This window comes from Cetorhinus maximus, chromosome 21 (assembly GCF_964194155.1).
Source record: "Cetorhinus maximus chromosome 21, sCetMax3.hap1.1, whole genome shotgun sequence".
Classification (NCBI taxonomy): Eukaryota; Metazoa; Chordata; class Chondrichthyes; order Lamniformes; family Cetorhinidae; genus Cetorhinus; species Cetorhinus maximus.
Window position 1 is genome coordinate 76,172,460 of NC_135899.1, and position 27,974 is coordinate 76,200,433.

Below are 27,974 nucleotides of genomic sequence, written 5' to 3' on the forward strand. Positions count from 1 at the left end.
CATAAGCAAGGAGCTAACTTGGTTGAAGAAACTGATACTGAACACCACCGGAGCCAATGCTCTTTTTAACTAGTAGCATACAGCATGCCACCTTGTATTATTCTAGAGAATGAAATTAAAGGGTAAGGGAACTTTATTGTACGGTCGCATTGGCAGGGCCATATATGTTGCCAAGGGAGATTTCTGTACACTTAACTGAGGTGTCTTGCTCACCCCTAAGCAGAGTATTTCAAATTAACATTGGTCACTTACACCACTTATCCTAACTCGCACCAAGTCCACTCATCACCTGTGCTCACTGACCTATTTTATTTCCTGGTCCGGTAATACCTCAATTTTACAATTCTACATGGCCACTCCACTCTGCATCTCTAACCTCCTCCAGCCCAATAATCCTCCAAGATCTTTGCGCACCTCAAACGTGTCTCTTGCACATCCCCAATTTTCTTCACTCCAGCGATGATGGACATCTCTTCAGCTGCCTGAGCTTTGGAATGCCCTGCCTAAATCTCTGTGCCTCTCTATCTTGCTTTCTTCCTTTCAGACACTCCTTAAAACATACCTCTTTGACCAAGCTATTGGTCACCAACCAATTGAATTTGATTTCAGTTAAAAATATAAAAATCTGGCATTAAGAAGCTGGTATCAGTAAAAGTGAGCATGAAGCTGTCAGATTGTCATAAAACCTCAACTAATTCATAAACACCCTTTAGGGAAGGAAACCTGTTGCCCTTACCAAATCTGGATGCAAAAGATCGCATGGCATTATTGAAAGAACAGCATGGGAGGTCTTCAACATCACTAAAACAGATTAACTGGTCATTGTCATGTGTGGAATTTTGCTGTGTGAAAATTAGCTACATTATCAACAATAACTACACAAAGTATTTCATTGGCTATAAAATATTTTGGTTTGTCCTGAGGTTGTGATATTTAAATGTAAGTTCTTTCTTTCATGTCTCACGCCATGTGATTGACTTTAAATGCTCTCTGAAAAAGCTGTTGAGATGGACAGTCACTGAAGGCAATGACCCACTGACCCCTCAGTGTAATGAGACTCAAGTCCCCTCATCTTCTCCATCCCAGACATCCACCCAAACAGATTAAAGCTGAGATGGAGTGCCTGGGGACTGGTTTTCCTTAGAAGTATCAAACCATAAAAACACCAAAGACCAACATCAGAAATTCTAGCATTAACATTGCAATTAATTAAATCTTAGGGACACTTTGCAATTCTAATATATGAACAGTATGCTGCACAACCTTGTGCCAGTTACTGCTGGATAGAGCAGTGAAATCCCAACTATACCTGAGAAATCTACAAAAATAACTTCCAATATAAAGCTGACTAGGGTCATATTTCCCTACATCCCCTAAAGCAGCAGTAGCTGCCAATGTCCAACGAGAAGTTTTGCAATCTTCAAATGTTTCCATTTCCCAGGACTCATCAGATATCCTCTTCATAATTACAGTTTACTACTGTAACCACAGGCCAATGAAAGCACATGAAAATTATATTCATCACCAGCCCAAAAGCACTGACTGTTGCTGGGGCTCAGTTCTACGAATGCCAACTTCCATCCAGTACCTAAATCAGCCTGGTCTGAGCCAGCTCATATCCATGACAGTGTGTCAGGCTGATCTTGTTAATGCCAGCTGAAGCCCACGTCAGAGCAATGGAGAGGGGTGGCAGGATAAAGAGAGTGATTTGATATATTCTATTACCACCCAACCCGAGTGGCTTTACTTTGTGAGTGAGCTCAGGCAGTATGTGCAGGTAGACTATTCTACCATAGAGGGCATCACGGCAGAGAATGATTCCTTTGTCACCTAACTCAGGGAACTAATTCTCTAAGGTCCTCCTTATTTGAGATTTGCTAACTCAGCACAGATCAGCGAATAAATCCGAGCCGGTTTGAGCTGTACCACTCAGTAAAATGCTGGGAGGTGCAGCTATTCATCCGTTCTTTGGTGGGAGAGGAAGTAGGAGTGAGTAGTGAAATTCTATGTAGGTTGTACTGTACTCATCCCAAACACTCGTTCCCCATCATTCAGGAAATAAAAGCAATTTTTCCTTTTATAAGTATTTGTGCTGGTTATGGATTGTTGTACACTGAATTGTTGTTTGAATGTTTTAGGGGGGAATGGATGCATTGGTTTAGCTGCAGGCCAAATGCCATGTCACATTAGTGCTGCATGATGTGCCATTTAGGATCCTGACACAAGATACGAGTATTTGACCCTTGGAAATCCAGTCACTGCAACACAATTTCATCAGCCTTCACATTACAAACCAGTTGGATTCCATGTCGAGCATCAGGACAATTTGAGCCTGAAGATAAGATTCACTTTACGAGAGTCACATGATGTCTTTGCCCTTCCAAAAAATCATCCCACTGGTCGAAGTCCTTTTTTAGGTCTAAAAATGTGGATAGAAAAGGTGGAATAAATATAATTTTTTCCTAAGATTTTTTGAACAGATTCCCTAGACCAAATGGGGGATCAGCACATGGCTTTGTTCCAACTCACCCTGCTTGCTCAGCCTGACATCCACTTCCAAAAATTTGGCTTGAATTACCTGCTTTGGGTTACTGCCCACTAGAAATAACTGGACAGGAAAGCAAAGCAGATAATTCAGGCCAAATCTATTTTTGCTGCGTTAAGTGACACCACGATGCTGGGCAGAATGGCGATGGTTGGGTTATTTCCCCTGTCAATCACACCTGGAAACTGCAATGCCTCAGGTGACTAGGACTGATTTAACACACATAATTTGTACCATGTAACTATCCTACACTCACTGCATTTTGCTGGGGAAATAACCTTGCTATTACCACAAGATACTGCCATAGTTTTGTCATGAGTCCTGCTTGCTATATTTATAGAGATTATTTTTAATTAGACAGTTTTCTGACTAAATAGACTTCGCTGTGAAATAGACTGCCACAGGGCCAGCCCCACCTCCAACTCTTTGGTTCACACTGGTGTTGGGATGTCCCTCCCCAAGCCCAAAAGGTGCTGTACCCAAAAGTAACACACCAACAAGGCTGAGGTCAGCTGACTGCACACCTATGGCCCAGGGGCAATATTGACATTGCAGTTACCAGAGTCATTAGACTGAAATGGCATTGTTCAATTGTGTGGTGTGCTGAGGGTTAATCAATTCTTGGGATATGTGCGTTATTGACAATGCCAGCCTTTATTGCCCATCCCAGTTGCTCTTGAGAAGGTCTCGGTGAGCCATGGTGCTGTTAGATAAGGGGGTGAATTTTTCCTATGGCGGGCAGGCTGTTTGGGAGCGGGCGAAGAGCCGATCGCCGCCCGTGATCGGCTGCGCGCCACCATTTTATGTGGGCAGCCCAATTAAGGCCAGCCCAGCGTAACGCGTGGCCAGTAGCGCTCAGCGCTACCTGTGCGGGCGGGGGGGGAAGAGGGAGAGTCGGGGCCTGCGCGTAGCAATCTCCCTGAGGCACGGAGCTGCCTCAGGGAGATTAGGTATTTATAAAAAAGTTTTATCAGAAGTAAAAAATGATTTAAACATGTCCCCTCATGTGACAGTGTCACATGAGCTGGGACATGTTTGTGAATTTAACAAAATTTATTTATTTATTTTATAAAACCTTCAGGAAACCTCATCCTGCCCGTGAATGAGGTTCACGGGCAGGATGAGGTTCCTGAAAAACGCAAAGGCTACTTGGGCTCTTCACCTGCTCGCCAGCCTGAAGGTTGGACGGGCAGCATTATCAATAAGGTAAATTACTTTTTTAATAGCCTTAATAGGCCGTTGACAGTTTGGCTGTTGTGCAGCTACCTCCAGCACACCGAAGGAAATATCGAAATGACGCACGCCTGATGTCATTGCACGTCATTTTACACGTCGGAGTGTTGGGCTTGTCCCCACATGCCAGCGGCAAAATTCTGCCCAAGGTGTTTCAGGATTTTGACCCAATAATGATGAAGGAATGGCTAATATATGTCCAAGTTAGGATGGAACTGCCCAGGATCCTGGAATTTCCTTCCTAACAGCACTATGGGTGTATCTACACCACATGGACTACAGCCGTTCAAGAAGGCAGCTCACCACCACCTTCTCAAGGGCAACTAGGGATGGGCAATAAATGCTGGCCCAGCCAGAGGGACACACACCAAGACAAACATCAACTGCAGCAGGAGGATCGTCAACTTGGTGAAAGTCGCTCTTTGGTCTGCCTGAAACTTGTTGACCTTCCAGTGCAAAGAGTTGTCCCCGACTGAGTGTTGCAGACTGGCACATTCCAAGGTCCAGGACTGCGTGCTGAGGGATGCACTAAAGCTTGGGGCAGCCACCGCAAAGGGGAAAGGTCACTGTCTAAGACCTTTCAGCCATAGTGCACCAAGGGGCTGGGAATTGTATAGACCCCTTGGGCTGTGTGACGCACATTGAGTTTACGCAGTGAACACTACACGTATCACAATTGTATTGAAGCACCTCAGAGTGCAACATGATCTATGTAAATAACTTAAATACCATCTCACTGTCTGACTGTTTGTAATGACCATATCGAATTGTCTGTAATGTTCATTGATGGACTGAAGCACTTCATAATCTATGTTGAAACCTTGAATATGATTGCACTTTTTGTGATGGCCATTTTGAAATATTTTATAATGTTCTTCCAGATATTTTATGAATAAAGTATATTTTTCAAAATAAATAAATAAATGCTGGCCCAGCCAGCGAAGCCCACATCCCGTGAATGAATAAAAAACACCTGGGAGCGGATGGTGTTCCCATTGCACCTGATGCCTTTGTCCTTCTAGGTGACAGAGGTTGGGGACTTAGAAGGTGCAGTCGAAGAAGAGGCTTTGAGTTTTTAATGGCAGGAGGGTCAGAAACCAGAGGGCAGAGATTTAAGATAATTGTCAAAAGAACCAGAGGGGAAAAGAGAATATTTTTATGGTGCGAATTATGATGATCTGGAATTCACTGCCTGAAAGGGCGGTGGAAGCAGATTCAACAGTGGCTTTCAAAAGAAAACAGGATAAATACCTAAAAGGAAGAAAAACTGCAGGGCTATGGGGAAAGATCAGTGGGAGTGGATTAACTGGACAGCTCTTTCAAAGAGCCACCACAGACATAAGGGGCTGGATAGACTCTTTCTGTGCTCTAAGATTCTAAGTGATGGTATTTCAAGGCTGTCTTACCCAAATGTCTCTGCAGGAAGGCCAGAGAGGCCTTGTTGGTGATGGCGAGGCCCTCTTCAGGATCTATGGTTCCTTTTGTTTCGAACGCCAAGCTGAGCAACTGACCTGTTAGTAGTGTGAAATCCGTCTGGCTCTGATGTACTGAACCTCTGAAACAAAGCATCAACAGAGCAAACACTAAGGACAGAAGAATCTTTTGGGAATAGGAGGAAGAGGCCGAGGGGCTCACAGTCCCGACTTTTTGACTAATGTCAAATCTGACATTCTCACCACATCCCAAAAATCCTCACTCTCTTTCTCTCTCCGCAAGCACTCGTCTCAACACCGATACATACCAGCACGTGTCAGTGGCCTTGCCCGGTACTGGATCAGCTGGCCATTCATCTCATTGCTGTGTAAGGAATTTTGTTGTGCACAGAAACAGCTGCTGCTTTTACCCACACACCAGTCGCTGGATAAGCAGCACTTTGAGTCATTTCTCAGAGGTGCAATATGGTGCTATGTTAATGGAAGTCTGTCATTCTTTCCTTGTGGCACAACTCAATCATAATTTAGGTGGAAGCTCTCACCATCCTTAAAAAAGGACTTGCATTTATTTAGCTCCTTTTACAACCAGAAGATGTTGCAAAGCACTTTACAGCTAATAAAGTACTAATGAAATGCTTTTAATGTTCCTTCCAATTTCCCTCTGCTGTGAGCAATCTATGTGTTGTAACGCACTGTACCTTTAAAACTGCTGCATGGCCACACTTGCACACAAGGGCCTGAATGTTCCCTGCATTCTAAGTTCATACTGCTGCACAGCCGCATACCTACACAGCTTAGAGGCAACATTGCTTCAAACTTCCAACTCACTTGCCTGGTACCTGGAACCCTTCCCTATGGTGAACAATTTGCCTGTATCATTTATGAGAACATAAGAAATAGGAGGAGTAGGCCATTTGGCCCCTCAAAACTGCACTGCCACTCAATATGATCATGGCCTAATTCCAGTTTCCTGCCTGCCCACCCCTGCATAACCTTGACTCCTTTATAGATCGAAAAACTGTCCAACTCAACCCTGAATATATTCAATGACCCAGTTTCCACAGCTCTCTGGGATAGGGAATTCCAATGACTAATGATCCTGCGAGAGGAAAAAAATCCTCATCATTTCCATCTTAAGGGGGGATCCTTTATTTTGAAATTATGCCCCCCTAGTTCAAGATTCCCCCGCGCGGAAACATCCTCTCAGCAATTACCCCGTCTAACCCTCTCAGATGATTATATATTTCAATAAGATCACCTCTCATTCTTCTAAACTCCAAGGAATACAGGCCTAACATTAGGAGCAAGAGTAGGCTATTTAGCCCCTTAGGCCCATATGCCATTCAAATAGATCATGGCTGATTGGCACCTCAACTCCATTTACCAGCTTTAGCTCCATTTCCCTTGATACCCTAAAAGACTAAAATTTGATCTTGAGAGCTCCAATCATCCCCCAGCATCCACATGCTTTTGGGTGGGTGGGTTGGGGGGGGGGGGGGGGGAGTTCTAGATTTCTACTATCCATTGTGTGAAAAAGTACATCCAGATTTTGCTCCTAAATGGCATACCTCAAACTTTAAGGTGATGTTCCCTTGTTTCTGTTTGCCCCTCTAGAGGAAATAGTTTCTTCATAGCAACCCTGTTGTATCCTTTTAACATTTCAAATGCATCGTAAACTCTTGCCCAATTCTGCTCCTCCAAAATAGCGCTACCTATACTTAGGTTTTACAAGAAAAATATAATGATACACCGTCTTCTTAGCGAGTGTCTGACTCCTGGTACACATTAGTGCTATTTTTAGGGTGAAGGTGTTCAGGAAGGTGTGTAAAGAAAAGGAACGTGCATTTCCATAATGCCTTTCATGGCTTCAGGATATCCCCCAAAGCACTTTACAGCCGTTGAAGTATGGCCACTGTAGAAACATCAGAAACACAGCAACCAATTTGCACACAGCAAACTCCCACAAACAGTAAAACAATAATGACCATTTAATCTCATTTTAGTGTTGGTTGAGGGATAAACGTTGCCTTTTATAGGGACGTGTGGAGCCTCATCCCCTTGGGTTGTGAAGGGATGCAGCTGTAAATACGAAGTTATAAAAGAATCCAGCTATAAATAAGGTGTTATAAGATTAAAGAGAGAATGATTCTCCTATGAAGAAGGGATTAAAAATTAAAAGCCGAGTTCATCTTCTGGACAAAGGTTCAAGAAGTTTATAAACATGCCTCGGCATAATTGTATCTCAAGGTCAACAACTTCCTGTGGCATATCCTCTAACACATGGCATTTCCGGATAAAAAAACAGGAATTGGCCTTTACATCACCTCAGGAAGGCAATGGTAAATTGTAAGATACTACAATCTAACAATGGATAACCTTAAGGATGACCCTAAATAACTTGTTAACTGAATCCTGGAAACTGGGTGTTGCAAGTGACCACTGTCTGCACCTCTCTGTGTCCTGTTTAATTGAAAGATGTTGATGAAAAACAAAGGATGTTGTCCAGCATGCATGCCAAACATGCTTTCTGCTAGTTTAGTTCTTTTATGGTATAAATATTGAACCACGCAGTAGGATTTTTAGATATGTTGGATTCACTCCAGTGTCTCAAGGTAAAGGTAGCTGCTGTAGTGTAGTGATGATAGTTCTCCCCTTAATTGGGATAGAGATATATTGCTATACTCAACAGCTTTCCACTTAGGGATTTAAGGTAAATGTAACTTTAAATATTGATGGATATCTTAAATATCTCTCTGCAACATGAATAAGACCTGGATTCTCTATTAGAAACAAGATTATGCTTATCTTTCCTAGAACTGTCAATGTTGTGATTGAATTACCATCAAAAGTGAATTGCATTTTCAGTTCTTTAATAAACTCTTACATAATTTAGAAAATATATTGTCTCATATAGTCTTCTGTATCCAAACTTGAGAACCCATCTCCATACACTCTTCAGCGGAGAAGTACATTATTGAGGAGGTATGCCTCTTATAATCTAGCAAAAATGATTAAATTTAAAAAGGCTATCTGGAGGATGGTTTTATTCTCTGGTGGGTTCTTTCCTTCGGGGAAAGTTAGATCAGTTTTTCAGACCCATTTAAGTATCCATGAGGCCTGTCTTTCTCAACCTTAATTAAGAATGATCATCTGAGGGGTACACCTGATCCAGAATAGTCCCAAAAAGGGACTAGGATTATAATCCACTCCAGGGTGCCCAATTTCCCAGCCTGTGCTGGTGTGGATGGACATCCACATTCTCCCCTCCACACCGCCTGAGTGGACATCCATAACCACTCTTATCCTGCTAACCTCAGGCAGACAGACACACAGCCAGGGGCCACTCACAGGTACCAGCTCTCCCAGTTCCCACAACCTCCCCCCCCACCCCCCCGCCCATCCGTACACACAAGCCTCACAATCCTCTGTATGAAGAGATTTCACCTGCCCCCTGCTCTGAATCGCTCACATTTAACCTAGTGTCATTGGCCCCCGATTATTAACCCTTGAACTACTGGAAACAGTTTGCTTCAATTTACCCAGTCCCATTCTTTCATAACTTTAAACACTTCTATTATATCACCCTGTAATCTGCGTTGTTCCACTGGAAAAAAAGAGCCAATTATTATTCTTAAGTATTTGTGTTTCATCACAGTAAGCAGCATCCCAGAGAACCTGCGCTGGATCCCCTTTAAAGCCTTGATACTCAAGTCTATAGCACACATTCCAATTAGACCTCTCCTCCCTATACTTACGCTATGGTGATAATTTTGATCTTATTGCCAGTAGAGTGCAGCCTCTTCATCTTACTGATGCTGTCATCGGTCTGGAATTTAGCAGAGTTGACAAATAACAGAGGATTGTTATTTTGCACAGTGGAATAAACATCATCTGGCAGTGGGAACATCCAGCCATCCAGAGCTATCGCACACCTGCACGGCAAGAATATACATATAGTCAGCAAACGACACCGACGCACAAAAGGCGGGCAACACACATTCTCACATATAAGGGAGGACTATTAATGAAGCCCAAAACACTATCTCTGGGCAGATTGCTCAATGCTGCCATTGGTTGGATGTGAATGAACATCTCCTCTGGAGGGGTGCGAAAGGAGCAGCACATTTGTCTCTCGTGTATCCACTCAAGCTGGTTTATAAATCGGATTTGATGCATCCCCACCTCTGTCACATGAGGGCCAATTTCTCCAATGTTCTCTTCAATGACTTCCCAAATCTCAACTTCCATCATGGGATTTTTCCAGTGATGACGCAGGAATGGGTGATATACACCCAAGTCAGGATGGCTGTTCGGCTTGGGAAGGGAATCTGGAGGTGGTGGTGTTCTCATGCGTCTGCTGCCCTTGTAGGTGGAAGAGGTTGCAGGTTTGGGAGGTACTACCAAAGGAGCCTTTGGCCAGTGACTGCAGTGCATCCTGTTGATGGTACACACTGCAGCCATGGTGTTCTGGTGCTGAAGGAAGTGGATGTTTAAGGTGGTGGATGGGGTGCTGATCAAGCAACTGCTTATTCCTAGATGGTGTCGAGCTTAGGATGTGGTTGCAGCACACCCATATAGGCAAGTGAAGAATAGCCCATTGCATCCCCAACTTGTGCCTTGTAGGTGGAGGAGTGGCTCTGGGGAGTCAGGAAGTGACCTACTATTGGGTTCTGTATCTAATATCATATACAGGCCTCTAACTGAGGTTTTATTTAAGCTCATCTTTACCTCTTCACTCTTAGATTCTACATTTTATGAGACTAATAGCACCATGGAAGTCACAGCCTCTATGGGTGTAAAATCATAGGTTCGCGTCTGAATCATTCCACGGCATTAAGCCAACATGACTCATCACACTGCCTTATTAGGATGAACTATTCCTGCTGAAAACGTTCCTCAATTACATTTCCACTGACATGGTGACTAAAACCAAAGTATTATACACACTTGAACCGTGAGTCCTTAGCGACTGCCAGAATCGCTGTGGCGCCTCCAAATGAGTGACCCATCACCGCAACCCTCTCCAGGTCAATGCAGCCCTGTGGAAATGAAGACCACTACCTCAGATTTCGTTCCATTCTGATCAGTTTCTACCCACAGCTGAGCAATGCAACCCCAAAACCACTGATTCTATCCCCACGCTCACTAATGTAGCTAGTCTCAGCCAGGGTTGATTCCAGACTCCATGGGTTGCCAGAGTTCTAATTGTGGGCACCCATTCTACACAGTTGTTTGCACTGAGAGTCATTGGCCAACCTTGGACCCACTTCCCCAATCAATCCAAATCCATCTGTAATCTATTGCCTCCTTCTAAAGTCAATGGTGCTCATCTTGCTGAAAAAAATAACAGTGCTGTAAAATGCATGCTGTTATTATAGAATTATAGAAGCAATGATGCAGCACAGGAAACCATTCAGCCCATCATGCTGGCTCTTTTGTAGGTTTATTCAATTAATTCCAATACCCTATTCTTTCCTCACAACTTTGCAATAATTTTTCCTTCAAGTATTTAAGTAGTATTTATCCAATTACCATTTGAAACACCATCCTGTCAGCAGTGCATTCCAGATCACAACACTTGGGCCATAACTTCTGAGCTCCAGGGTGGTGCAGCTGGGCGTATCCCAGAGATGCGTGGGGAACCCCACCCCCAAATATGACTCCCCCAATGCTCCCAGGGGCCTCCCCTCACTGACTATCCCCTCCATGGGAGACCCCCAACCCTGATTAACCCCCAGCCCCAAATATCCGCCCCATGGGACTCCCCCTCCCCCAATCTCTGAAACCCCAGGGGCTCCCCCACCATAGCCATCAGGACTCCCCCCAGAACTCCCTCCGATCTCCAAACCCACAGGGGACTCCCTCCTACAAATACCAACGCTAGACCAAACCTGACCCGACTTGCACACGCTGCTGACTGCCCGGAACCACCCCCCTACCCCCGCCCCGCAAAACCGGCCGACTGCCCAGAACCATGCCCCACCCCTGCTGACTGCCTGGAAAACCCGCACCGCACTACCCTGCCGAGTGTCTGGAAACCACTCCCCCACTCCACCCACCCACCGAACTGCCTGGAACTCCCACGCCCCTCCACCTGTCCAACAGCCCCCATCCACCCAACTGCCCAGAACCCCCCAACCCAGCACTCTGACTCTGATTGCCAGTCCACGGAAGCTCCAGCCCACTGTGTTTCAAGTAGTTTATTGATTATAAAATGCTTTGAAACATCTTGAGGTCATGAAAGGTGCCATGGAAGTCTTTCTTTCTTTTCATGCTCCCCAAGCCCACCGGTGACACTCCTGCTTTGTCCTCCTAATGCAACACCTCCCTGTACGTGAGGAAATGCATGTTCCTATTGTTTGGGGGAATAGCGGCAGCACCAGGGTCAGAATTTAGCTGAGAGAGAGATGTTTGGCTCCCAACATACCCACCTTCATAACGGAGAGGTCCAAGTCGCCAGGAAGAGCATTTTTGATGAGCTTCCCATCGTTGATATCTGTAAGAAGGTTCAAAGCCCGGCTGCACTCCTCCACTCGCTGATGAACCTGGAAGGGAGAAGGGACAGCAAAACAAATATATCTTTATATAACTTTCCACAACTCATTTCGATGCAGCACCTTAATATTTCCTTAAAAGTGGGAACATACGAATTAGGAGCCACTAGGCCCATTGAGCCTGCTCCACTACTCAATAAGGTCATGGCTGATCTAATTTTAACCTCAACTTCCTGCCCATCCCCGATAACCTTTCACCCTCTTGCTTATCAAGAATCTATCTACCTCTGCCTTAAAGATATTCAAAGACTGCCTCAACCACCCTTTGAGGAGAATTCCAAAGTCTCACAACCCTCAGAAAAAAAATTCCTCATCTCCGTCTAGGAACTGTGCAGAAACCTGGAGATTTAAGGGTTGATGTCTACAGATTATTAAAAGCTAGCATACTGGTGCAAAAGTAATCAAAAAACTAGTGGAATTTTGGATTGTAGCTCAAGGCGCTAGAATACAAAGAGGGATACATTGTGTTTTAGTAGCACATATTCTTGGTGAAACCTCACCAGAAGAAGATTCAGTTTGGGCACCACACCTCAGAAAAGATATGGAAGATAGGAACATAGCAGCAGGAGTAAGCTATTTGGTTCTTCAAGCCTGCTCCGCCATTCATAAGATCATGGCTGATCTAGTTGTGGTCTCAGCTCCACTTTCCTGCCTGCTCCCCATAACCCTCAACTCCCTTGCCTAATAAAAATATGTCCAATTCTGCCTTGAATAATTTCAATGACTCAGCTTCCACTACTTTCTGGGGAAAAGAATTCCATGCACCAGCAGCCCTTTGGGAGGAAAAACATCCCCTCATCTCGGCCTTAAAATGGAGTGCTCTTATTTTTAAACCACGACCCCTAATTTTAATCTCCCCCACGAGAGGAAATATCCTCCCGGTATCCACCTATCAAGTCTCCTCAGGATCTTATGTGTTTCAATAAGATCACCTCTTATTCTTCTAAACTCCAATGGGCATAGGCCTAACCTGTTCAACCTTTCTTCATAAGGCAACTCCTTCATCCCAAAAATGATGTCCAAATGAACTTTCTCTGAACTGCAATTGATATTCTCTTTGAAAAATATTAAAGTGCCTGGCGAATGATGACTGTGGGATTAGACTGCGTGGCTCCATTGAAGAATACAATTCTTGCAGACTAGATGGACCAAATGACCACTTTCCATATCTGCTCCACATTTCTTTATGCTGTAGTATTGAAATCTGCCACCAGATGTCAGGGACGCTGCATTTCCTGCAGATTCTTCTCCAATCTGCTTGACCTCAAACAGCCAGAACCGTTAAATTTTGGATCACATATGTATCACCTCAGGGGTATAGGTAGTCAAGCATTCACCTTACCTAGATGTATGGTACTTCGGAGTCATTAAATTTTGTATCACAGTTAGATAGGATTCACCAGAATGATACCAGGACTTAAAAGGTTAAATTACGAAGACAGTTTGCTTTATATTTGTTTGAGTCCAGCAGACTGAGGTGCGATCCAATTGAGGTATTTAAAACGTTTAAAATAATCCAAGGGTTAGTTACAGAGAAACTGTTTCCTCAGGTGGGTGAATCAAATCAAGGAGCACAATTTTAAAATCAAGAAGCTTTTCTTCATACAAAGGACCGTGGACATCTCAAATGCTGGGAAGCTCAAGAGGCCAGAGTTCCTAGAGAGCAGCTAAGGGTTCTGGAATTGGAGGAGATTAGAGAGATAGGGAGGGGCAAGGCCAAGGAGGGTTTTGAAGATGAATACAAATTTTAAAATCAAGGTGTCGATTAACCAGGAGATATTGTAGGTCAGTGAGTAATGGGTGAATGGGACATTAGCAAACTGTGTTACCTGTGGCTCAGAGGGTTGTGCTCTCACTTCTGAGTCAGAAGTTTGTGGATTCAAGTCTCACTCAAGAGATTGCAGCACAAAAACAAACTTGAAGCTTCACTAAGGTAGTGCTACACTGTTGGAAGCACTGCCTTTGGATGAAACATTAAACAGAGGCCCTGTTTGCTCTCCCAAGTGGGTGAAAAAGAACCTAGATCACTATTTCAAAGAAGTGCAGGTGAATTCTGCCTGGAGTCATGCATCAAAATTTCTCTCTCAACCATCACCATCAACACAGATTACCTAATCATTATTGCATTGCTGTTTGTGTGTTTCTGCTGTGTCCAAATCGAGGGCTATATTTCCTACATTACGAAAGTGACTACCCTTCAGCAAAATATTTAATTGGCAGCAACGCACTTTCGGACGGCCTGAGGTTGTGAAAGGTGTTGTATAAATGCATGTATGTCTTCTTTTTAACCTCTGCCAATAAGGTAAATAGAAGCAGCATTTTATAAGCAGCATAAGACAGAGTTAGACATATTTTTGTTGGGCAAGGGAGTCGAGCGTTATGGAGGCAGGCAGGAAAGTTGAGCTGAGACCACAACCAGACCAGCCATGATCTTATGAATCATGGAGCAGGCTCAAAGAGCCAAATGGGCTAAAGTCTAAATGGGCCCTTTGAGTTCCAAATTTACTGTCAGATGTCAATTGAGGGGCTGCAGACATTCCGGCTGTGCCAGTTATTTCCAATGTTTAAAATTATCCCCCAAATATGATTGGTAACTGGACCAAGAGTAGCGTTCTTGTATGGAAACGTAACCAGGGAGCTGAGGAACAAATTTCCTGAAACATTCAGTGCCCCTCCCCGATGCCAAAACCGAAACAGGGGTAATCAAGGGAGCAACTCTGCTGGATCTCCGTTTTAGTTCCTGGATTTTAAAAACAACCTGTTTATTCCGGAGGGAGAAATCTTCCTCGGCTGTATGCAGTTTCCTATATGTGAGCCATTCTTCCTCCAGCGCAGGTGGGCTGGCTTGGCGTGATCCAGGTTCCTCGGGGGATTGTTCCATTGGAGTTGTTGTTCGAATTGGCTGCTCAAAATCCTCAACAGAAGACTTGAAAAAAAAGGTGGCGCAAGCCGATTCATCTCTGATTCAAAACACAACGAGAAAGAGAGATAATCGCAATAAACTCTTATAAATAGTAAAGTTGCCTTTACATTGTCCAAACACTCCCGGGACAGGTACAGCGCAGGTTAGACACAGAGTAAAGCTCCCTCTACAGTGGAAAGAGCAGAATTTAAGACATGCAGAAGGCCTGAATCACAGATTAGGATACATGAAATAGAAGTTGTGGATCTAGTTTAGCAAGACAGTGAACTCCAACCACAGGTATTGCAAAAGAATAGCCTGAATCTACTTACACAACCCACAAACCCACACTAGCCTTGTGAATGTTCAAAATTTCCACTCGACAGGCAAACAACACATTGTTCTGTCTCAAACGCTCCCAGGGAAGGTACAGAACAGATTAAATACAAAAGTAAAGCTCTATTTATCTACATTGTGTTAAGGGGTATGCAGTTCAGGACACATCACATAGTGCACGGCCCTACACGGTAACAATCCTTTGGCAGCCTCTCTAGAATGGTGGTAGGCTCCTCGAACATATTTGAGTACTGCAAAAGTGCTGGAGCCTCCTCACAGACACTGACCTGTGCTCGACAGCAGCGATGACAAACCCCCGAGATGCCATCTCATTGCAGACAGTGGAGTATACGGTCCTGTCATAAGAAAAAGAATGTAACAGTGAGATGCTTCAGCACTGTGATCCTCCTCCCAGATCCTAACACGTCAGTACTGGCTGTCTTCTCCTCGCCAATGAGGGCTCTCAAAAGGAAGGAGGCAGTACAGAGGAAATTTCCATCGTATGTGTAGAGTAAGAAGATGCAGTGCCCTTAATTCAGGAAGGGAGTGACTGAGGCCTACAGACCAGGAACACACTACCATATGGAAAGAAAAGAGGCTGTATGACATGGATATGTCATTAGAGCGAAAACAGTGAAAGTGGGCAAGAAAAAGTATAAACAAGAGAAAAAAAGTAAGGGAAGAAAAAGAAACAAAGATGGATAATGAGATGATAGATCAACAATTGAATCCCTCATCAGTTCTAGAACATAGGCTGAAGAAAGCCTTTGGTGGAACTAAACGAGGAGGGGAGTGTGGGGGTTGGAGTGTTGGGGGGCAAACTGACAGAGGTTAAAGTTCAGATATGAAAACCAGTTGTCACTGGGATTGGCACTCTACCTGAAAGCCCCAAGACCGTGAGAAAATATGATCAGTGGATACTTCTCTGCAGCTTTGAAAGGAGCGCCCCATCCAACCGGGACTTCATGGTAACCTGAAGGATTATAAAAGTGGTGCATGAAAAGTTTACGCTGGTTAACAAAATGTAAAATTCCATTATTTATGTTTGTTTCTCTTCTAGTCTTCCAAAATATCTCATGGCCGGTGGGATGAATACTTTGGTCCGCACTATAATTTCATCTTAAAATCACAAAGATTTAAGATGCATCTTATTTGGATCTAAATGGCGATAATTTATACCATTACAATGATGCATCAAAGTCATTGTCAGTCACTATCCATGAGCATTTCTTCTATATGGACTATCTCCCTTTATCCTTCAGCACTGGTTAAGTTGTGTTGCTCTCTAGACCTCCAGCCATGGCCTACCCGTCTGTTCAAATGTCCCATGTCATGCGTTGTCTCTCTCTTTCTCTCCACCTCTTGTTGTCCAGTGAGAGAAAGCTGCCTTACCTCAGTTTCTCTGCTGCAGCTTTTTAATTTGAATGGAACTATCAATCCTGTGAGGCTAGCTGACCAGCTTTGCTCATCCACTGCTGAAACCCATGCTGTATTACCTCTTACCTTGACTATTCCAATGCTCTCCCACATTGCAAAGTGTAATGTACGTTGTAAACTCGAGTTCTTCCAAAACTCTGCTGGCCATGTTCTAATTCACACCAGGTCCCATTTAACATGGCCCCTGCACTCAACAACCTGCATTGGCTCCTGGACTGACCATACCTAGATTTTAAAATTTTCACCCCTGTGTTCAAATTCCCCCATGGCCCCTTCCTATCTCTATAGCCTTGATCAGCCTGACAACCCCTTCAAGGTATCTCCAGTCCTTGCGCATCCAATTTTCAACACTCCACCACTGGTAGCCATGCCTACAGATGCTTGACCCCAATCTCTGGAATTCCCCTATTAAACCTTTCTGCCTCTATTTCTTCTCCTTTAAGAAGCTTCTTAAAACTGGTCTCCCTGACTTTTGATCACTGAGTGTGACATCTCGTTATGTGGCTCGATGTGAAATTTGGTCTGATAACGCTTCTGTGAAATGCCTTGGGATGTTTTATTATATTAAAGGCACTGTACAAAAACACAGGGCCAAGGGGGGAAAAAAAGATAAAAATTGGGAAAATCATTTTCTGACTCACTCAAGCGATTGAAATCATTCCAGGAGATCATGGACCACACTTAACTAGTAAAGCTTTTATCTATGTTTTATAATACAGATCCAAGTCCCATTATTCCACTTTGCAGCATCCTTAAAAAACCCCTAGACATTCCAAAATGTTTTACAGCCAATGACGTACTTTTGTACTACAGTCAGTGCTGTAATGTAGGAAACGTGACAGCCAATTTGCTCACAGCAAACTCCCACATAGATAAAGACCAAATAATCTGTTTCAATGACGTCGGTTGAGGGTTAAACATTGATTAGAATATCAAAGAGAACATTCCTACTCTGCTTTGAACTGCGCCATGGCATCTTTTACATCGACTTGCGAGAGCAGAAGGAGCCTCGGTTTAATGTATTACCCGAAAGACAGCACCACTGACAGTACAGCGCTACCTTGGTACTGGCACCGCATGTATCAGCCTGGATTTTGTTCTCAGTCTCTAGAGTGGGACTTGAACCCCACTTTCTGACCCAGAGGTGACAGCATTAAGCAGTAAGCCACAGTTAACACCTTAAATGGTGCAGGGTCAGCACAGCAAAGGCACAATTGAATCCACACCAACTTCTAGACATGGTCATTGGATCCATTAGGGGTGCATAGTAACTGATGACAACAGATGCACCTGAAGTACGAAACTCCACTTGGTCCAACAGCCACTTCGAGAACATACCAAGAGCGCCTTATAAACAAGCTTCTCTGGTCGCTGCACGAGTGACTCTCGTTCTTTGGGTGGTCCTGCGCATCTCCCCTTCTTTGGTAAACCCCCACCCCTGGATGTGCCCCATCTCCCTGCTGGGCACATTCCCCAGCTTGGGAACTTCTGCTCTAATCTTTTGGTTGTGTAGCTCGCCATCCCAGTTATGTTGTTGAACCATTCTCACCAAATGCCAAATTGAGTATAGGGGCGCACCACCTCTTGTTCCTCTCCAGGTAATCTGCAAGGCCTCCACAGTACTCGTATCGGGGAATCCAGAGTGGGTGCTTCAGCTGCCCACTGGCCTCACAGGGATAATATAAACGGAAGAAACTTCCCTGAAACAAATTAAATGATGTTCCGCTTTAGGAATGAATTGATTGTAAGGACAGCAAGCGACAGAAAGAAAAGCCTTGCATTTCTGCAGCACCTTTCACAACCTCAGAGTGTCCCAAAGCACTTTACAACCAAATGAAGTACTTTTAAAGTACACTTGCTTTTGTAGGAAATGTGGTAGCCAATGTGTGCTCAGCAAGCTCCCACAAACGACAATGTGATAATGATCAGATGATTTGTTTCGCACGATGTTGGCTGAGGGATAAATACTGGCCAGAACACTAGGGAGTACTCCCTTGCTCTTCTTCAAAATTGCCGCAAAGTATCTCATACCTCTAATTGAGGGGGCAGACAGGGCCTCGAGTTAACAGCGCTTCAAATCAGTCCATGAAATGACCCCACAGGAATCTCCAGCTCTCAGATTGTGTGTTTGTTAGACAGCTGATTTTGATCTCATCCAATTCATGTGCTTTTCCAGTTAGTATTCTGTATGGTGTATTTCTACCATTTCAAAGGACAGGGTCTTCAGTGCACCTGATTTCTTCCAACTGTGACAAAAGAACCAAGGCCCAAAACTTTAAGAACCAGCGCAACCTCCCTTCAGAAAATCAAAGTCAGCAACTTTCTTCGTGTTTTTCATAAATGTTCTGTTGAAACCTCCAGTGGATTAGGATATGGTTTCTTAATAAGTTACATTAAGGACATGAAATGGGCATCAAGGCTGATGGTGAAGGGGCAGGGAAGTCGTTTTTGCAAGATTTGTCTTTTGCAATTCTTCACGTTTCTTTGCACAATTAACAAGAACAAAATTTATCAATGCCAATGTTTATTTTAGGTGCCAAGTATAAGAATAAAAAGCACATTAAGTTATAATACAGGGTAGATACAGAGCAAAATTATCTCTAAACTGTTCCATTAAACATTCTCAGTGTAGATACAACACATGTTACATCAGAGCAAAGCTCCCTCTACACTGTCTTATCTGATCTGATGATGCAACCTTCCACAACAGCACTTCTGATATGTCCTAATTATCCACCACAGTGGATGAGAGCGGCAGCAACCATGTCTGACCCATTTCCCGCACTTCTGCTCTCTCCCCTTCCCCCTCCATCCCAGGACTGTGATAGGGTTCCCCCTTGTCCTGACCTTCCACTCCACCGGCCCCCAGATTCAACAGACCATCCCCCACCATTTCCACCATCACCAGCATGATGCCACCACCAAACAACCCCCCTCCCCACGCCTGTCAGCATTTAACAGGGACGGTTCCCTTCATGACACACTGGCCCACTCCTCAATCACCCCCACCACCTCGTCCCCTTCCCACACAATCACAGGAGATGTAACACCTGCCTTTTTACCTCCTCCCTCCCCAAGGCCCCAATCACTCCTTCCAGGTGATGCAGTGATTTACCTGTACTTCTTGCAATTTACTATACTATATTCCCTGCTCACAGTGTGGTCTCCTCTAGATTGAGGAGACCAAATGCAGATTGGGTGACTGCTTTGTGGAACACCTCCACTCGGTCCGCAAGCATAACCCCAAGCTGCTGGTTGCTGGCCATTTTAATTCACCGCCTTATTCTTGCACTCACATCTCCATCCTTTGCCTGCGGCAGTGTTCCAGTGAAGCTCAATGCAAGCTCAAAAAACAGTGCTTCATCTTCTGATTAGGCACTTTACAGCCTTTTGGAGTCAACAATGAGTTCAATTTCAGACCATGAACTCTGTCCCTAATTTGGTTCGGTTTTTATGCCATGTGCCGATCTGAATCTTGTTTTCATGATTTTAACTTACGGACAGAGCTGTTCATTATTCTGGCATTCACACCTACTCTGGACAAATGCTTTGTTTCTTTACTACAACCATTACCATTCCCTTTTGTTTGATTACATCGTTGTCATTTAATCTCTCCTGCCCTGAACCCTATCCCAGACCTTTTTTGCTCTTCCATCCCTCCCCCTTTTCAATGACATAGAATCCATCACGTTTTTAATCTTTCTTCAATTCTGAACAGTCACATTCGACTTGAAACGTTAATTTTGTTTTTCTCTCTCCATAGATGATGCCAGACCTACTGAGTAGTTCCAGCGCTTTGTTTTTATTACGAGTAAAGTTCCTTCTAAACTACCTGAACAAACGCTCTCGGGGAAGGTGCAACACATGTTAGATACAGAGCAAAGCTCTCTTTACTCTGTCCCAAACAAGCTTTACGCTGTCCCAAACAATCCCAGGCAGGTAGAGCACAGGTTAGATAGAGTGAATCCCTCTACACTGCCCCTAACACTCTCAGGGCAGACACAGCATGCGTTAGATGCTGGAAGGAGCACAGTTCGAGTCCCAAGACAAGGATCACGTGGTACAGCAGGGAAAAGAAGTTGAGGTTATGGTCTAGCAAGACATCAAGTTTTGGTGAGTCAGCTCTACCCACAATCTCCTGACACAGCACAGAGAACCACTCTGGCCTCGTGAGAAATTTTCAATAAACAACATGTTTCATTTCCCTCATCAAGCTTCTCCTCCAGCCCCAAGGTGCTGACTTGTCCATCAGCTTCAGCTGCTCCCCCATACCTCGGCCACGCTTTGTGCGAGAATCTAGGAAGCAGCCATTAGCAGATTACTGAACTCTTAAGGATTCTACCCACTCCTCTCTCTCCTCCCACCGTCCTTTCCAGCAGGAGTCACTCAATAGCGGTCGGAATCCCTGCCTGGTTTTCCCATCCCTAACTCAGGGAACCGAGATCAACTTTATGCCCCTCTGGAATCTCAGAAAAAGACCATTCAGTCCACTGAACCTGCTCCATCACTCTGAAAGAACTATCGACTTACTCCCATTTCTCTTTTCAATTACAGAGTCAGCTTATCAGAAACTACTTTGTTATCTTTGATGCTACACGACAGAACCTTAATAAACCTATATACCTTCAGCTTTTTTAAAAAAAAACAGCTTTATTGACATTTCCTCCCAGTTTTGAGCATTTTGTGTATATTGGACCTTAGATCTCTCTCTGCTTCTCTACTTTTGAACTTTTCCCATGTAGTGTATGTTTCCTTTCCTTATATATTTCCCCTAAAACCTACTGTTTCACATTTCTCCCCATAAGGCTGCAAACCGACACCCAGCTGAGGTCAGTCAATCAGCATGTTCTTGGAAGCTGGGGCTTGTTCAGTTTGTGTGTTGTTACCACAATGGACAATACATTTAGTTAGGAAACTCAGCAATTTCATTTACATAAAACACAGACATCACCCAGCACAATTTTCTTCTAGCCAACCAAAATGGCCAAGATAACAAGCTCACAAACCTCAGAGCAACAAGGTTACAATTGTGATGTCTCAGCTCAGCCTCGCTTCAAGGGGTGACTGGTGTACAATTTAGTTTAGTTGTTCCAGAAAAATATACCCCACAGTCACTCTTCCTGGATCCAGCTGGCTCATATCAAACACATTTCTAACACTTGCAAGCTCAGTGTAAACAGGGAATCATTTTGACAGTTTGGGACTTGCCACATCTGTAATAATATTTCATTTTCGGGGGGTGGAAGAACATCAACTTTTAAATTGTTTACTACGGATTTCTTCATTGGGACCCTTTATGCAAACCAGTATTGCAGGGTTTTCAAACCTAAGTTTAGAATCAACCAACCAGCAATTTATGAATTATTTCATCTTTCCTCATTTCTATTGGGTTTGCGTCTTGCGATTTGGAGCTTGGCTCTTCAACTGATGTTTCAACAAATAGGAAAGAAAAAAAATCTCCACAATAACGAAAACCTGTGATTAAAACCTTTGGGTCAGATTACTCTTCTGGGAATCTGATTGGTTTGTTCAAACCATGTCTTTTTACCAATATGAATGACCAATTGCAGCCACATCACTCCACAATTATTCCAGTAATTTGACTGGTCTGTGGAACAAGAGTGATGCCACAGCTGAGCCAGAAGGTCATGGGTTCAAGTTCCAGCCCAGACACATGAGCACGTAATCCAGCTGACACTTTCAGTGCAGTACTGAGGGAGCGCTGCACTGATGTGGTTGCCATATTTTGGATGGGACCTTGTTTTTTGCAAATTGGTTGCACATTTCCCTACAGTTGAATAGTGACCTCACTTCAAAAAGAGCTTTGGGGCATTCTGAGGTTGCAAAAGGAGTTATATAAATACAAGGCCTTTCTTTCCACCTTTAGCAGTAGGAGTGTGGCCAAGAGGGAACAGCGAGCCTATACCACACTCCATCCTGTCAGTCATGGAGCAGACTATACTGACTATAATCGCAAAACCAGAGAGAGACTTTGCCACACACATTTCACAACCAGGGACCCAGACTTCAAACATTGAAATGGAAGTGAAATTTAAACGATCAAGACATAAAATTAAACAGGAGTTGGCTCAAGTGTTAAGAATTTGCACATTTCCTTTAGTTTACATAAGGTGGTTTAAATAATCGGGTGTAGTCTACCTACCTTCCTTTCTATTATCATATTAGTCAAATTGTATACCAATAAAATTCATAAGCGTCAGACAGCATTCTGCGCCTTTACATCACGGTCTAAAAAATAGTTAGGATAGTCAGACAACAGATCAGTCATGATTTCATTGAATGGCAGAACAGGCTCAAGGAACTGAATAATTTTGATGGGGCTGAATGTAAGCACCTGTTCCTATATTCTTTGAGTGCCAAGAGTAAAAAGAGCATCTAGCTTACTCCATCGAGGCCCAGATTTGACTACTTCACACATGTAGTCTATCACTAGCTCACCACAACCTTCTCAAGGGCAATTAGGGATGGGCAATAAATGCTGGCCTAGCCAGCGACACCCATACTCCACGAACGAATAAATCAAAACACCCCACCCTTACCCTCCCATTACATCAACAGTCTTGAAAAACTATTTCGCTGTTGAAGGTTATGTGGTTTTTAGTTTTAGCGTGTATAAAGCAGGAAGCAGAATTGGGTTAGTGATTGTGCCAACAAGACAAAACTGCATCCCTTTTTTCTCCTCAGATAAGACACAAACAAGCGAGTACACTAGCTAGGGCGTTCTGAGCCCTACACATCATCCATGTGCTGCTGAGTTAGCCAGATAGTAATGGTGGTGCTGAAATCGGCCTCACTGAGCAGGGAGAGAGGGGTGAGAATCTAAAACCAGATATCTCATGGATACAGTGCCTGTTAATCAATTGTGGTTTTCACTCAAAGAGGAACAAAATCCTCGGAATTCCTACAGCCCCATCAGGAACCGATCTCACACCATACCTCTCACAACATCCCTGCACAGCATAGCAAAGTACTAATACACAGGCCACAACGTGGGCCTCCCACTGGGTACACGGTTCCGCAGTACAGAAACTACAAGTGATTTCACATAGTGCTACAAATCCAACAACCATGGGGTCACCACTGACCAGAAACCCAACTGGACCAGCCACTTAAATACCATGGAGCAGGTCAGAGGGTGAGTACTCTATGACATGTGACTCTCCAAAGTCACTCCACTACCTACCAGGCATGAAATCAGTAGGGTGATGGACAGTCTCCACTTTCCTGGATGGGTACAGCTGCGACAACACTCAAGAAGTTGTACACCATCCAAGACAAAGCTGCCCACTTGATTGTCATCTCATCCAACAACTTAAACATCCACTCCCTCCACCATCTACAAGATGCACTGCAGCAACTCCCTAACATTTCTTCAACAGGACTTCCTAAACCTGCAACCTGTACTGCCTAGAAAAAAAAGGGCATCATGTGCATGGGAACACCACCACCAAGTTCCCCTCCAAGCCGCATACCATCCCAGCTTGGAATTATATTGGCCATTCCTTCATCATCGCTGAATCAACATCCTGGAACCCCTAACGGCACATTCATCACACAGGTAGCAGCCTTAGCAACGACAAACACATCCCAAGAATTAATTTTAAAAATGAATTTCTACACGTGTGCATAGATGTTACAGCCAGTGTACCATTACGGAAAGCCTCAAGTGCAGCGAAAGCACCAGCCTCTTGCTTGATAATTAATTTAGCCTGCCTGATCGGCTCCCCATCCATCATCTTAAACATCCAATCCCTCCACCACCAATGCACAGTGGCAGCTGTGTGTACCATGTATAAGATGCACTGCAACAACTCACCAAATGGCAACATCTTCCAAACCTGCGACCTCTACCACCTAGAAGGACAAAGGCAGCAGACACATGGGAACACCTACAAATTCCTCTCCAAGCCAAGCACCATCCTGATTTGGAACTACACTGCCATTCCTTCGTTGTTGCTGGATCAAAGTCCTGGAACCCCTTCCTCACAGTACTGTAGATATGTAGGTACAAGGAAGATACAAGAAGGTTTCTCACCATCAGCTTCTCAAGGACAATTAGAAATGGACAACAAAGGCTGGCCTTCCCAGCAACAGAGGAACATAAGAAACAGGAATAGTAGTAGACCATTCAGCCCCTCGGGCCTGCTCTGCCATTCAATAAGATCATGGTCGATCTTCTTGTGTTTTGATTTCCACATTCCCATCTAACCCGGATAACCTTTGATTCCCTTGCCTAACAAGAATCTATCTACCTCTGCCTTAAAAATATTCAATGACCCCGCCTCCACCACCTACAGAGGCAATGGGTTCCAAAGTTGCACAGCCCTCAGAAAAAATTTCTCCTCACCTCTGTCCTAAAAGGGCGACCTCTAATTTTAAAACAGTGCCCCCTAGTTCTGGACTTACCCACAATAGGAAACATCCTATCAACGTCCACTTTGTCAAGGCTGTTCAGGATCTTGTATACTTCAATCAAATCACCCCTCACTCTTCTAAACTCCGGTGGAAACAAGCCCAGTCTGTCCAACCTTTCCTCATAAGACTACCCACTCATTCCAGGTATCAATCTAGTAAACCTCTTTTGAACCGCCTCGAATGCATTTACATCCTTCCTTAAATAAGGAGACCAAAACTGTACACAGTATTCGAGGTGCAGTCTCACCAATGCCCTGTATAACTGAAGCGTAACATCCTTACTTTTATGTTCAATCCCTCTCGTAGTGAAGGATAGCATTCCATTAGCCTTCTTAATTACTTGCTACACCTGAATACTAACTTTTTGTGACTCATACTAGAAACATAGATCCCTCTGCACCTCAGAATTTTGCAGCCGTTCTCCATTTAAGTAACACTGCTTTTTTGTTCTTCCTGCCAAAGTGAACAACTTCACATTTTCCCACATTAAATTCCATTTGCCAGATCTTTGCCCCTCACTCAACCTATATCCATCTGCAATCTCCTCTCATCCTCTTTACAACATACTTTCCTACCTATCTTTGTCTCATCTGCAAATTTAGCTACCATGTCTTCACTCCCCTCATCTAAGTCATTGGTGTAAATCGTCCACATCCCATAAAAGAATTTTTAAAAATTACTAGATAACAAAAACACAATTCCCCCAAAGGTTTATTAAATATAATTGCTTACTGAAATACATAGATCCACTTTACCTGCCTTGTGTGATCAGCCATGATGTCTGTGCAGCCCACTTTATAGGGCCCTTTTGCAGGAGGCAGTTCCAGTGATTGCACCCCTCCCATGATCCTGTGGATTGTTGAGCTAGATCCACTCCCTAGAATACAAAGAGCAAACATATGTTGACTGTCTTGCCTTGTTGTCAAGTAATTACAACAAAAAAAAACGGAACCATTTCTGGCTCAGAAGCTAAGCTTTATCCTATTCAGTGCGATTGCTGCAAGATGTAATTTTGTCCGTGTACAGCTACAAAAGGTTTTCAAAGCCCTCGTGAACCCCATCACCTGAAGGATTGAGAGTGCAGCTTCCAACAGATTCCCCCTGCACTAAAATGCAGCAGTAGAAACATGTGCCTTCTTTTTAGCCTCCTAACTCTCTCCATCACTTCCCTCCAAGACATGCCCTTTTCCATTAATTTATGATCAGGTCACCACTCCTCTAAACTTTCCTCTGTAATTCCTCCAAATCTTTGAATACAACTGAACTTAAATTTATGCTACTCTTCCCAGAGACATTAATCTCTTCCTTTGGTAGACTCTCTTTCTGCACTGCTTACCCAGCAGTATCATCTTTAACCTGTGAGTCTACACAGCAAAGACCAATGGAATATTTGGCTGTGGAAGGAACCAAAACTTGAGCCCAATCTCCCTCACAACATCCATGCTCACACACCCCTCCCAGTAAGGATTACTGAATAGTTGAGTAGGAGTGAGAACTGTGACCGACTTTACCCTCCCTAACCCAGTGATTCTGAAACAAAATGCAGCAACTCTTAGAATCGAAGATCAGATAACACCACCAACCAGGGATGAAACCTGGGGCTTGGGTTCAAAGGATCACTGGATAAAGCTGGCGTTGGGGCAAGCAAGTGTTTAGAATAAAATGGAAAGCAATGCTTTCAGACCCACCGTCCATCAGGTACCCAGAAATTTCCAGGGCAAAGCCTAGCACTGGGCATCACTAAATTCAACAGTTTCTTTGATTCTCTATATTGCAATAAAAACATTAAATAAAATCCCAACAGCTGGGTTACTGACGTACCAGGCAGAGGGAAGATTTTCAGCAAGTATGATTCACTCAGTTCGCTGCGTTCAATGCACTAACCACAATACCCAATGAAACAGTGACACACAGGGACTCCTCCTGACAATTCTAGACAACACAAACATATTTATGATTTTTTAAAGCCAAGACTAACAACAAGGGATACAGATGTAGGCATGAATCAGCTTTACACATTTTCATTCTCTTTTTTCAAGAGAAACCATAAGCACAATAGCGCAACATGTAATATTCTCGCGACACAAGGAGACACCTTCAAAACAATTAACGGCGGTAAAAGAAAAAAATGCCTAATACTTAGAGCTATTTATGGGAGTGAAGGATAGAGCGACAAAGGTTAGGCTGGAACAAAAACAGAAAAATGCTGGGAAAACTCAGCAGGTCTAACAGCACCTGCCCCTAACGTTAACTCTGTTTTCCTCCCCACAGATGCTGCTAGACCTGCTGAGTTTTTCCAGCACTTTCCTGTTTTTGTTTCAGATTTCCAGCATCCGCAGTATTTTGCTTTTATTATAAAAGTTAGGCTGGTCTGTCCCCATGTTGCAACTTCTCTGTATATCTCTGTTCGGACTGCACCAGCTGTAAACAGCAGCATCAACACGGAACACAATCGGTAAAACATGTTATTTTTGCGTTTGGATACACAGACCCATTTCACAAATCTTGCCACAATTAGCAACATACATATGATGCGTTTAAATCGTATACTCTGCTTGCAGCAAAGCTTTTACCCCACTCTTCCGAGCCTGGACAATGCAATGCCCCCTTACTCCTTCCCTCTCTCCTATCTTCCCTTTCAACCTTCTCCCCTCCTCCCCAGCCGTCTCTTCAGCTATTGTTTGTTTGTAAACAACCAGATTTTTGATCACACATATTCTTGCTGATGTCACTATCCCTTTCGAAACACAGGACATTGTTGTCAAATATGTGCAACGCACTTAAATCAGATTCAGTTTGTAAAAGTTCTCCTTGAAAGCAGAAACTTAAAGTTTCCTCCAACTTTCCTCCAAAACTTCAGCCAGTTTTTCCCCCAAAATCAACTTTTTGGAAGCTGTAGCTAGGAAACCCTCTCCTCTCCTGCCTAGTTGGTGGTAATGCTGCTGCCCATCTCCTAACCCAAACTTACCAGCAGCTTGCCTGTCTCACTGCACCCGGACAAAGCGCTCTGCAGACCTGTCTATCCCCAATGGCCCCGGCTCTTCCTCGCTCCAGACTGAGCCTACCTCCCCCGCGGGGCACGCCGGGGGTTGTAGTTT

The 27,974-nt window shown here is 43.9% G+C and overlaps 1 protein-coding gene across 3 annotated transcripts; it reads right to left on the minus strand.

Moving 5' to 3' along the window:
- Nucleotides 1-462: 462 nt before the first annotated feature.
- Nucleotides 463-27,924, minus strand: LOC144696012 (platelet-activating factor acetylhydrolase 2, cytoplasmic-like). 3 transcript variants are annotated; one of them, XM_078567180.1, is made up of 12 exons: nucleotides 27,892-27,923; nucleotides 26,698-26,808; nucleotides 25,632-25,753; nucleotides 17,990-18,140; nucleotides 15,883-15,976; nucleotides 15,291-15,359; nucleotides 14,524-14,725; nucleotides 11,643-11,756; nucleotides 10,159-10,250; nucleotides 8,967-9,143; nucleotides 5,185-5,333; nucleotides 463-2,419 (listed from the first exon to the last, which is right to left on the minus strand). In XM_078567180.1, exons 3-12 carry the CDS (start codon nucleotides 25,719-25,721, stop codon nucleotides 2,346-2,348), a joined length of 1,212 nt encoding a protein of 403 aa, XP_078423306.1. In that variant the 5' UTR covers nucleotides 25,722-25,753; nucleotides 26,698-26,808; nucleotides 27,892-27,923; the 3' UTR covers nucleotides 463-2,345. The 3 variants fall into 3 exon arrangements, with proteins under 3 accessions (XP_078423306.1, XP_078423308.1, XP_078423309.1); XM_078567182.1 differs by having other exon boundaries at nucleotides 27,845-27,920; XM_078567183.1 differs by lacking the exon at nucleotides 26,698-26,808 and having other exon boundaries at nucleotides 27,845-27,924.
- Between the last annotated feature and the right edge of the window lie 50 nt (nucleotides 27,925-27,974).

What these genes read in the sequence shown, in the direction of transcription:
- LOC144696012 (XM_078567183.1), bottom strand. Translation starts at nt 25,721, where the DNA reads ATGGGAGGGGTGCAATCACTGGAACTGCCTCCTGCAAAAGGGCCCTAT. An exon ending in TATACTCAATTTGGCATTTG is followed by an intron (nt 15,977 to 17,989) that starts GTGAGAATGGTT and finishes ATAATCCTTCAG; the next exon opens with GTTACCATGAAGTCCCGGTT. An exon ending in TGGACCTCTCCGTTATGAAG is followed by an intron (nt 10,251 to 11,642) that starts GTGGGTATGTTG and finishes TCATTTCCACAG; the next exon opens with GGCTGCATTGACCTGGAGAG.